This window comes from Carcharodon carcharias, chromosome 5, assembly GCF_017639515.1.
Source record: "Carcharodon carcharias isolate sCarCar2 chromosome 5, sCarCar2.pri, whole genome shotgun sequence".
NCBI lineage: Eukaryota > Metazoa > Chordata > Chondrichthyes > Lamniformes > Lamnidae > Carcharodon > Carcharodon carcharias.
The window spans coordinates 91851431-91864614 of record NC_054471.1 but is presented as its reverse complement, the minus strand read 5'-3'; the positions used below and the strand labels follow the sequence as shown (position 1 = coordinate 91864614).

The following is a 13184-nucleotide window of genomic DNA, read 5'->3' as shown; positions in this document are numbered from 1 at the left end:
GCAGTTCTCGTCTGTGCAGGTCAGAGGCAATGTAAAGCAGCTGTAAGCCTCGAACTGTCTCCACAGGAACCAAAATAAAAAGAGCCTCATTTTGAATTTGTAAGGTGAAACTGCTTTGCCTGGTGTCTGGTTAAGTCTATAGGTACTGTTGCCTTAATGGAGGTTAGTTTGGGAATTTGTTGATAAGTTATGATAATAGTAATTTGTAGCCATGTGTATATATTTAACTTGTGTAAATTAATAAAATGTTTCATTTAGTTTAATATGAAACCTCTCGGGAACTGCTGCTCTGATTCCTGAATTTAGAGTTGCATTACAAACATACCACTTAAAAATATAGGTTATGACAGTTGTTTGAAGTTTCCCCCTGGCATTTCTAAATGACTCAGCTTTACCCAACTGCTGGATCATAACAATATTTTAATTTAAATATGATTTTTTAAAAAAAAATAAACTTGCATAATGTTTTGCCCTACACCATAAGTTAAAGCATTTTAATGCAAATTTTCAGCCTCTTTCTGTTGTTAAATTACTGTGCTCTTGAACTCTGAAAACCTTTCTTTCTGTGCTGGCTGGTTGAACTTCTCTGTGGGTTGAAATTAAACATAATAAGAAATTCTGATTTCTATGGATGACTGCAGTTTTGAATTACTTCTGACATCACGACATATGACTTTCATAAAAGTTTACAGCACAAAGAGAGGCCATTCTGCTCATCATGCCTGTACTGGTTCTTTGAAAGAACTATCTAGCTAAACTCACTCTATTTTTTCCCCAAAGCCCTGGCAGTGTTTTCTTTATGAGTAAATATCAAATTTCCTTTGAAGGTTACTATTGCATCAGCTTCACCGCCCTGTCAGGCAGTACAGTCCAAATCATAACAACTCATGCATTAAAACTTTCTTCTTGTTTCACCTCTGTTCTTTTGCCAATTATCTTAAATCTTTGTCCCCTGGTTACTGACACACCCACCAGTGAGAACAATTTCTCCCAAACTACTTTATCAAAAAACTTTATAATCTTGAACTCCACTATTACTGTTCTAATACACCAATACACTATTTATTACTGAGAGTTTTGTTTATAACATATAATATGCATTTGGACCTGAATTACATTGGTTTTAAATAAATCTATTTAGAACAAGCAACCAACAGTATTTGTCTTCACTACTCACAATCACTAGCCCATCTAGCTTTGTTAAAATAACAGCAATCAAAAATAAGGTCAAGTCTAGGCAATTGTCAGAATCTATTAACTGTCTGTCACACTGAGAACGAGGTCCAAGCCTATGTTTCTTCTTCCATAAACAAGTAAGTTCAATCTTAAACACCTAATTGATTCTTTTACCGTGGAAATGTGTTGTCATCCTACTCGACCGATGCCACATAGAATAGATTAACTAATTAGTCATCTGATTGTTTTTCTGTGGGTTGTGTCTGGTGCAGCATGGCTGCCATGTTTGTCTATATGATACACTCACTTCGCTTCAACAAGTATTGTGTGAAGTGGTTTCAGACATCTGACATTTCAAGATGCAATACTTTTTTAATGAATTTAATCTGAACTAGGTGTATTGGGTAGAATTAATCTTCTTCCTGCTCTCCCTCTCAAAGGTAGCCTTGGAATACTTGAACAGATAATTTAATGATAACAAGATAAAACGTTTTTCCAACATTTTCTTTTTTTGTTATTAATTACAAAATTTGTCTCAATTCTTTTGAAGAAAATTGCAACGTTATGGGCTGGTTGTAAAAATAATTACTTTAATTATACATTTTATGTAATTTTTAAGGTTATTGGTGTTGTTTAATTCCACCTATTTCAATATTTGATTTAATTTTGGTGTTCTTTACACTGGCTGGAATTTTCCGCTCCTGTTGGCGGTGGGCATCATGGCGGGCATGAGTGGACAAATAGCAAGAAGGCCAAAAGTCAGTTTTACACTGTTGTGAAACCAGTTTGCAATCATCCCCTCCACCCATCAATGGCGGATTGCATTTCCCGCTGCTGCACATTGGGAACGTTATTTCAATACTTCGGCATCTCATTATGAGTAATGCTCGCCGGAATCACCCCCACATTGGGTCTTCCAGACACTGTGGCGTGATTGCACACCAACGTGTTTCACAGCTGTACATAAGCAACATGCACCTGGAGATCTACACTTCGCTTGGGACTTCGAGGTTTGTTTGCCTACCTTGCTTTGGGCAGCACTTGCAGTCATCAGCGCCAGGCGTCAGAGGCAGCACCGCATCACTTTTAAGGGGACTCACATGCAGGTCTCTACCTATCAGACATGCTGAAACGCGGGGGTGGCTTTCCAATGGCTGTAGTGCTAGGGCTTGCTTGGGGAAGGGGGAAGAAGAGGGCTCAGGCAAGGGAAGAGACTGCAGGGAAAGGGCTTCATTGGGGAAGAGAGATATCCCAAGGTGCTTGTGGGGGCACATGTCGATCTGTGCAAGTGGCCACAAGATGGTGAGAGCTGAGGAGCCAATCTCCAGAGGAGATGAGGCAAGATGGAGATGTTAGCATGTGTGTGTGAGAGTGAGTGATAATGTCCCTTGAGCTGGCAGTGAGTGAGATGCTAGTGAATACAAACATATGAATTAGGAGGCCCCTCAAGCCTGCTCCACCATTCAATAAGGTCATGGCTGACCTGATTTTAACCTCATATTCCTGCCCCCTAATAACCTTTCACCCCTTACTTATCTATCTACCTCTGCCTTAAAGATATTCAAAGGCTCTGCATAAACCACCTTTTAAGGAAGAGCATTCCAAAGTCAAGAATGTGTGATGGTCTTGAGAGTGTGTGAGTTCAGAGTGATGAACGGATGACTTACACTGGTACCAAGGATGAGATCATTCATCCATTTTCTGCACTGGATGACCACATCTGCAACCCTCTCCCAAGCTAGAGTGGTGAGACACACGGGCCTCCTGTGGCCAGAGTGGGGGTAGAGGACTTCACGGCAGGCCTCCATGGTGTCCCAGGGATGCAGCCCTGAATGGTGAGCCGCAATCTTCCTGGTTTTTGGGGCTATGCCTTGACTGGAGCAGTCCTGGGCTGCAAGCATTGAGAAGTCTGCATGTGGCTGCATTTTAAATATGATGCCCGGCATGAGAAAGCAGCGAGGCAATGGTGTGGCAGGCCAATCGGAGGCTGCCCGCCAGCGATCCAGTGTGTTTGTTTGTGAGGTGGGAAGGGGACAATATGGCATGAAAACTTGCCATTGTGGCTGGTGGGTAAAATGATTTTTTTTCACACCCGTTACCGCACTTAGTGCAAATCTGGGACGATTCTGCCCAATGTCTTTCTCCTTAATAGCTCCAAACCTACATACTTAGGGGATGCTAATGGTGAGTCATATAATTCCCAAATTGGTTCAATATAGTGGAGTATTATCTAAATTGTAGTAACAACTAACAATGCAAAACAGTTACAGGAAAATAGTAGCCATACAGAAATCTTTAAGAATTGGATTCAATGTTACTGAAATAAAAGTCTATTGATTTATTTACCGCTTCAATATTTTTTTGCTTGCAAGTATGAAAATAAATAACATTAGGATTTTAGGACTGATTTGGTTTTTTACCCCCCTGTTGAAAGTCAGATAATTTTGCACCTCTCTTTCAGCATTTATTCAATTTGCTAACCCCTGCTGGACAAACAAAATAATGTAAGGTGTGACACTTTGTACAGCTACACAAAAAGCTAATCGATATCTGTTGCCTCCAACTCTGGTGGTATGTACTGAAATGTGGGGCTTCATTTTTCTTTAACATGAACTTTATTTATTAGACAGCAGTGACATTTACTGTTCACAAGGAACAAACAATCTCCTGTTTCCAAAGAAGGCTTATGTCCACCTTTTTAAATTAGTCGGATGGTCCTTGATTTTGTGCAAAATAGTGTAAAAAGGGTGATGGTGAGTTGGCAACCTGTTTTACATCTCTCACAATTTTTCTCTCCATGAAACTCAATTGTCAATCAAGAAGGTGGGAAAAAGGGCTGCCGGCTCACTATCACCCATTTTACACTTATGCAGAAAGTCAAGATCTATCCTAGTTATACTGGTTAGAGCCCCTGATACGTGAAACAGTTGGCAATGTGAGAAATTACACTGGGCTCTAAACTATCCTTCATTAAGAAACCTCTTGACTGCATACATTCTTTTCACCATACTTTCTCACACACTTTTCTTTTCTCCTTTGGTATAAAGCTGACCAGACTGGGATGTTATTCGTTGGAGATGCAGTGCTGCAAGTTAGTAGAACATTTATATTGGTTTTATATTTTGTTCTGCTTAAGAGTTGTGTGTACTTTAATGGTCTAAAATTGTATGTGGAAAATATATATACACATATATACTTTTTTTGCAGGTTAATGGCATTAATGTTGAAAATGCTACACATGAAGAAGTGGTGAGTATTAACTAGTCTGATGCATTTGCTAAAGGTTACATTCTCAAATTTAATAGGGAACAAGTCAGCAATGAAATACCAGCAACTTGTACTAACATTGCACCCACTGAATATAGTTCACAAATGTATTTTCAAAGCAAGTTATCTGTTTTGCATCATTGCGTGAAGAGTTAGTGGACGTGATCAATAATCAAATTGCCCTCAGGGCAAGGGGAGAGAGCATTATGTTGGCTGCACCCACATTAATGCTGCCCTCTTATGCTATGCATATTATTGTACTTTGCTTTCTTGATTGCAACACTGGCAACACATGGGGCAAGTCAGGATAAATCTTGGCATTATCACTATGGTTAAGGTGTTAGATGGCAGGTGCAAGCAACGTAAATAGCAACAGGAGGCAAGGGGAAAGTCAAATGGCTAAATTCTGAATTACTTCAAGAGTAAATAAATCAAATGACCTCAAGTAGGATAAAAAATTCATAGAAAAGAAATGAATGTAGTCACTTCATAGTAAAGCATGCAGGATTGGGACAGAGTAAGAAACTAGGGACAGAAATAGGCCATCCAGCCTGTCCTGCTATTCAGTTAGCTCTTGGCTGATCTATAACTCAACTCCAGTCACCCACCTTGATACCCTTACAGCCCAAAAATTCATCATCAGTCTCAGTCTTGAAAATTGTACTGACCCAGTATCCACAAAACTTGGGTGCAAAAACTTAGAGAATTTCACTACCCTTTGTATGAAAAAGTGCTTTTGCATTTCCCTTCTAAAAGGTCCAACTCTAATTGTGCCCTTGTTCTGAATTTCTCTACTAGAAATTGGTTTTCTGTACCCACCCTACCACAGAATCACAGAATTGTTAGTGTATAAGGAGGCCATTCAGCCAATCCTGTCTGCATCGGCTCTCTGAGCATTTTAACTGCGTACTAATCTCCTGCCTTTTCCCTGTAACCCTGCACATTGTTTCAGTTTAGATAATCATCCAAAGCTTTCTTGAATGCCTCAGTTGAACCTACCTCCACCACACTTCCAGGCTATGCATTCCAAACCCTAACTATTCATTGAATGTAAAAGTTTTTTCTCACCTTCTTGCTTCTTTTACAAAACACTTTAAAACGGTGCCCTCTGGTTCTCGATCCATTTACGAGTGGGAACAGTTTCTCTCTATCTACTTTGTCCAGGCCCCTCATTATTTTGAAAACTTTTATCAACTCTCCTCTCAGCCCTCTCCCCTCCAAGGAAAACAGTCCCAACTTCTCCAATCTTTCCTCATAACTGAAGTGTCTCATCCCTGGAACCATTCTCGTAAACCTCTTCTATACTCTCTCCAATGAGTTCACATCCTTCCTATAGTGTGGCACCCAGGACTGTACATAATACTCCAACTGAGGTCTAACCAGTATCTTCTATAAGTTCATAACCTCCCTGCTCATGTAATCTATGCCCCTATTAATGAAACCGTAGAATACTGTATGTTTTAGAAACAGCTCTCTCTACCTGTTCTGCCATCTTTAATGACTTATATACATATACACCCAGGTCTCTCTGCTCCTGCACACCCTTTGGAATAGTATCCTTTATTTTATACTGTCTCCTCATTTTCTTTATACTTCTCTGCATTGAACTTTATCTGCCACCTATCTGCCCATTCCACCAATGTGTCAATGCCCTTTTGAAGTTTCACACTGTTCTCCTCACAGTTTACAATTCTCCCAAGTTTTGTGTCACCTTCAAAATTTGAAATTGACTCCTTCACACCAAGATCTAGATCATTTATATATATGTATATATATCAGGAAGAACAAGGGTCCTAATACCAACCTCTGGGTAACTCCACTACAGGCCACCTTCCAGCCTGAAAAATACCTATTAACCATTACTCTCTGTTTCCCATCCCTCAGCCAATTTTGTATCCACGTTGCTACTGTCCCTTTTATTCCATGACCTATAACTTTCCTCACAAGTCTGTGTGTTGCACTGTATTGAATGCCTTTTGAAAGTCCATATACACCACATCAATGGCCTTTCCCTCATCAACCATCTCTGTATCCTCTTCAAAAAATCTCCACCAAATTAGTTAGGCATAATTTTCCTTCACCAAATCGTTTTGACATTTTAAAAACCTGGTTTAGATAATCCCATCAATCTGCTAAATGACCTCTCAATCTTCCTCCCTCAAACTTGCATTTATATAGAACCTTTCACATCTTCAGGATGTTTCAAAGTACTTCAATGCTAAGTGCTGTCACTCTTATATAGACAAACAAGGCTATTTGTTCATTATATATAAAATACCTGTTGTCTGATTAGTCTCAGTTAGCACTATGTTTTTGTACCTGAAACATCAAGGTCACCAGTTAACCTATTTTTTGTGATGCTGGTTGAGGGTTGAATATGAGGCAAGAAACGAGTGATGGTGTCATGGGATCTTTTAAGTACATCCTCAACTGTGAGACAGGGCATCAAATTAACATATTAGCCTGGAATTCTCTACAGGGGTGAAATTGCCAGGCTGTGACAAAATGTCAACATAAATTTACGCAAAAAGTTTTTAGTCTATTTCATTAGCATTCACCAGATTGTCAAAATGACCATATAACAAGCAGAAGTGAACATAAATGATCAGGGCTGGAGGAATGCTTGGAACACGCACTATAAATTCCTTCCTCAAGTATGAAAATTAAAGTTTGAAGCCATCGGTCCAACACATGTTTTAAAAATGAAATCATAGAAGCTCTTCAAATTTGAATGTGTTCATATGATGCCATAAAAATGTATTCAATGAAACAAAGTACAGAGCAGGTCTCAGTGAGGATAAATAAAAAAGATTGCTTAATAAAATAGCAATAACACACCTGGAAACATTCTTTCTCCACTTGACATAATGGTAATCAAGCATCATTTCAGGAGATTCATGTGCAGCACTCATGATCATCTGGGGGCTTTAGAATCAGCATTAGCCTCTGTTTTATATATAAATGGAATAACACATCTTTCAGGCAATCACCTGGAACACCTGGAAAATATCTGGTTGAGTCATTTCTGGCATGCTTTTGGATGCAGAATGTCCGTCTGTAAAACAGGTGGAATGAAGATCAATCTTTACCTCATCACTTGCTCTTCACAGCTTTTTAATTGGTCTTTAATTGATTTAAGTTCAGTGATCTCAATTTTGTTTAATCTCTATATTAAGGTAGGAGACATTTGGCACGTGGTCAGGATAAATACAATGAAAGATGGTGATGTTTTTGTTGTATTTGCTATATCTGGTGGCTTCTTTGCAGTAAAGCTGTTGTTATAAATCACGCTGACAGGTGCACCTCCTGCGAAATGCTGGGGATGAAGTTACTATCACCGTTCAGTACCTCAGGGAAGCCCCTTCCTTCCTTAAACTCCCACTAGGTAAGAGACGGAATAATATGGATTGGTTTATTATTCTTTACTGCTTTGTTGCTGTTAAATAAGAACAGCATTGACACAGGCAATCTCCTGTGAGATTGCCTCATTGAATGTGACACAGAAGGCTTGAGGCAGCACTACATGGAATGTCATTATAAATAACTTGTCTCAGTTAGCTGCTCACATTAGTACCTATATCTCTGAAAAGATCTATATTATTTATTTATTTTTGAATACCTCTGTAAATATATTTCAATTACCTTCTGAGATATGATATGCTCTTATGCCACTTGGCAGTTTACCAGCCACAAAAGTGAGTGTAAATCATGCATTGTAATATTAGTAGTTACAAGTTCTTCTGTCCACTATTTTAATAAAATGCTCACCCAATGGGTTAATTTATCTTCATTAAACCTTGTACAAGTAACAACTTGCACTTATACAATGTTTTTGTAATTGTTACTTTTAATTGGTTAACATCTCCCCTAACAAGTTAATTATCTGTGTACTAGTATGTTGCCCTGGTGTTTCTAAAGTTTCCCTTGAGGATTGAAGCAGGACTTGTGCCTGCAATTAGTGTAGACCTGTGGTAATTTGATGTGTAATATACCTTTTAAGATTAACGTTGTAATGTAAGATCACATGATCTTGGTACCCAATAGCAGAGTAGCAAGGGCTACCTCTGTCGTCAGTAGTCTTGAGTTAGAACCTGAAGAGTAAAGACAGAATTTTGAGTTGTAAACACGTAAGTGTAGCTGCTAAGTTCCTTTTGTAAATAAACAGAATGTGTTTATTCTAAGAATGGTCTACTCACCTTCTCTGTCTTGGTACCAACTCAGTCACCCCGAATCAAGCCTGCAACCCGGATCCTTTAGCCCCAACAAACCAGGGTACTGTAACCAACAAGACTAAATACTTCCTTGGAAATGAGGCCAAAGGGGTGCATTAATTCCAGCCCTGCAATTACCCTGCAAGCGTGCCCAGAAGCTGTCATGGGACCTTTTACCCGAGTCCCCCTCAGATCATAGCTTATGAGGGGGGATGATAACAAGGGGAAAAGGCTTAAAAGATGATAAACCTTGTTTTTCTTTGAAGGAGCCTTTGGTCAATTGGCTGTCAGGCCTGCAACTGCACTTAGGTTTCTGAACCCTATTCCCAATGAAAAAAATGGAGAAGCAGCCGGGGCCCGGGGGGTGGGGGTAGTGGGGGTAGGGCAAGGGGGTTATATGAATGACAGTTTCTGTCAAATTCAGGCATACTTTGGGTGCACTCTGTCTGCCTGGTACCTGGTGTTTGGAGAGGAGGTTTAGCATTGGATATTGTCCTCTGAATACAGGAACGTACAACAAAGTGTAAATGTAATAGTACTGAGCAAGATTTGGTGGGAGATGAAACCAAAATTATAATCTGCAGTAACAATTGCCAATCGCAGATCATACTATCTGGCGGTAAACTGGATAGCCCCCAAACCTGTGCTTGTTCAGTGTATTCCAAGCAGCATGCTCATTTTGTGCAGGCTGCTCAATGCAATGATTCCTATTTGCAGCTAATGCTAACCACATTGTTCATTAGCTGCATGCATCAGTTTGGGATCCAAAATCCTAATGTGGAGATTGTTAGAAATAGAGATTTTTATATATAAAGCGGAAGGAAACTAGCTGAAGTTAGAGAGATCAATGCAAATGGAGAAACTGATACATTCAGTGAAGAAGCAGAAGCTACAGGCAGAGCATCTGATCAAAATAACAGATTTGGTACATTTGAGGAATGAGAGATAGATGCAGATAGAGAAAATGCTTGAATTTGATCAATTGCTAGGAATTGACAGTTTGATAGATACAGAGATCCAGTTTTGCAGAAATTGAAGGGTATGGACTTAAAACCAGCCTGCACCTGTTATACGGGAGGTGCATTGTGACTGGAGCAAGTGGTGAGAATCGTGGTTGAAGAGAATCTGGTGCAGGAAGGAGTATAGAATGGAACTGCAGTGTTATTATAATTATATACTACTTTGGACTTGTGGGGTTTGATACATAAAGGCTTAATGTGGGACTGCCCATTCAGTGATGTAAGAAGACACATGACCTAGAGCCAGGATCAGTCTGGAGATGCACGCATTTGGGGTTAAGGCCTAGAATGGGGTTAGCTTCATATCTGTACCTTTTACTGTAAATATGTACATTTGTACAAGAGTTGTTAATAAAGACTTGGTGTTAGCATACTCCAGACTGGCAGTCTACTTCATGGTGTCCGAAGAAGGATTCTTCAGGGCCTATTTTTTGTACTCAACACAAGGCACCAATCGCACCTGAGGGATTGGTTAATCATGTTGTGGATTCATATACTCAGACTTGGCACATAAGAACAGTTATACGTAGGTATAAAGTTTGAAGACATCAGAGCTATGCATGTGTGCTCTGCACAAAGCAAAAGTGAAACTTGATCAAATGGCACATTTTCCTTCCAGTGATATCATGTTAATACCCCTTAAAGGCATATTAGAACAGGCACAACATGGAAGAGAGTAGGCTTCAAATTTTTCAGGCACTGCACAGGAGATAATAGTGGAGGAGGAGGAAAGATGTCCTGATTTCACAAGAGGCCCTTCAGGCACATGCACAAGATGACCATGGAGGCCAATATCAGGAGTCAAACCCCTAGGATCTGGATGCAGTGTTGCAAGAACCTCAATGGCCTCAATGGTCAAAGACAGTGAATACATCCTCAAATGCCATATCCTACCAACTACACCAGACACTCCTCAATTTGTCACACCCCATCACTCACCTACCAATAATCTCTATCAATCAAGGCTTCACCTAACAATCATATGCTTCACCTCACTCTTTTATACACTGTGCACTGGTCCAAGCTTGCACACACTGCTAGCTATTCAACTATGACAACCACATCAGCAAAACAGAATGCACAATACTCATTGACACACTTCCCGCTCTCTTGCAGTACAAAGTAGCACACAACTGGAGGCAGTAAGAGTTAACTGAATGGGACAGGCACGTCTATTAACACCCATGGAGGAGATGAAGCTGGCTGTTACTGAAATACCTATGACTGTGGCCGGGGCCTGTGGCGGAGCTGTAACCATCGATGCTGGCTTTATTCTCGTACCAAATCCTCTTTGTCATGTCCCACTTTCCCTCATTCCACATTCTCTTTTGATTTACAAGCTGCAGATGGTGTAAGCATGCACCTCTTACTTTCTCCCCTCCCCACACCATTACCTTCCTTTTTTGCCTTCCTTCCAGATGCACAAGAGGTCCTACCTGGCCAGGCAATGAGTGACCATGGAGACACAGGACAGCCATTTGATTTCACATTTGCACCCATCAGCTCAAAAACCGACACTATGTGCATATTAGACAATAGATTAGAGGAAGGATCTGCATGTGGTGAGATACCTGGCATGAGTGGGCTGCAGCCAGGGCAGGCGTAAAGGATAACAAAGAGGCCAGCTCACCAAAGGATGAAATTGCAGCAAGTTCAACTGTAGAGGACTCGGATAAGGACTTTGATGGGGCAACCGACAGAAGAATGTGAATGGTTATGGCCAGCAAAATGCTGGTTGCATTGGAAAGCGTGGCAGAAAGGCTGCATCTAATGTCAAGAATCATGGGGGAGTCCAGCAGCAACTTGGTTACAGGGCTTTGCACAGACCTTGGAGCCATTTCCACCTGCTTGTGGACCATGCAGTGTCTGATGGCAATGTCACAACTTCCAATGCAGCACAAGTAGCAGCCACCCAACACCTGTGTGCTGCAGTGGAAGTTCACTGTCATCTAATGCCAGACTTACTTAATTTATGCATTTGGATTGGAACGTTTATTTTGTGTTGATTTTTATTTTGGCATTGTGGCCAAGCAAGTGCTATGATGGTCAGTGACAGATAGCAGATGAGGTGTGGGGCTGTGGAGGAATTGTTTCTGTTTCTGCTTTAATTGTATCAGCATTGTGAGCTTTAGAAGTTGACTCCTCCCTTCCTTTTCCTCGTCTACTACTTCATCCTGTTGCTGCTCCTCAGCTGCTCAGATGGCATGCTTTCTCCCTCATGGTGGTGAGATTGTACAGTATGCAGCATTCCTTCAATACTTGCCATACCACTCACTGTAAACTTAGGCAATTTGAAAGAGCCAAACAAATGGAAAGGACCAAACACTTGTAGAATCAAAGTAACATCCAGAAGAAATCAACTAGCAATTAACCTGTAAATAGTTGATGGTCCCTTTAAATAGGTGGGTCCTTTCTGCTGCGTAATGTGCATTTAAGTAGTGAGAGGTTAAAACAGACTGTCAGCTGGAATGTTGAGCTCCAAAGTGACACCACTGTGTCAAATCAGTATTGTACGCTAATTGATGTTTTAATCCACCCGCTCTGTGGTACTTCCAGTATATGTTAGCTGTCAGCATGCTCAGGCCTTCACCAAGATGATGTTCAGTGTGACTTGCAGCAGAAGTGTGCACATGCATATCAGATGCCATTTTGGCCTCCAAACAGGCCCAGATCTCTCAACGTCTACATGAGAAAATGTTACAAAAGATTCACATAGCCTTGATAATGAGAAGTGCAAGTGAGGAACAGAGGACAAAACAGTTTTGGATTGCCATAGCAAAGACATGGTAAGTCAAATGACCATTTGTGGTGCGAACTTACATGGTTCCAGGTAGAAATGAGCTAGGTTTTAGAAATGAGCAGAGTCAGAAAAGGTATTAAATGACATTTTTTCATGATATTACAGTGCATGATATCCAATTTTTGTTCCAGGGAAACTCCATTCTGCAGAATAGCAGCAAAACACATATTGTAGTGCACCCCAGATATTTTTAGAACTCACTTGTCATTTTGCTAGCTGATAGATTGGCAATTGGCAGTGACTGGAGAAGGGCTTCACTTTATTCTCTTTCACATTGGGTGTATGTTATTATTGATTATACAGATCAAACGGTTGTCAAGGAAGTCACAAGCACCAACTATCGATTGAAGAGATTTTAAATACTTTTTCCAAGTGTTGAAAGCATACATAAACATCAGAATAATTTGCTATTAAGTCTTGCAATGAGTACTTTGAATGGAATTTGGTGAATACAGAAAATGAGCTAGTTAAACTGAAAATAATTTTACTTTTGATTTTGATGAGATGCCAGTGTAATCCTCAAATATACATTTCCTATATTTTACACATATTATGTTCACGTCATAAAAATTAAAATATCATTATCCAGTCGCATATTAGTAATGAGCTGAAACATTTTCCTTAGGCTGGATTTTACAGCTCCCCTCCGGGTGTGTGTTCAGCAGGCAGATCATGTTAAACAGGAGGAATAGGTAGCCCGTCACCTTCCTG

At 40.2% G+C, this 13184-nt stretch overlaps 1 protein-coding gene across 1 annotated transcript in view; it reads left to right on the top strand.

Moving 5' to 3' along the window:
* The window catches only part of sntg2 (syntrophin, gamma 2), a 1105459-nt gene that overhangs the window by 845504 nt on the left and 246771 nt on the right, over window positions 1-13184 (top strand). Inside the window, exons 6-8 of the mRNA XM_041187804.1 lie at window positions 4224-4267; window positions 4384-4425; window positions 7741-7828. Coding sequence (XP_041043738.1) covers window positions 4224-4267; window positions 4384-4425; window positions 7741-7828 — 174 coding nt within the window. The remainder of the gene's footprint in view (window positions 1-4223; window positions 4268-4383; window positions 4426-7740; window positions 7829-13184) is intronic.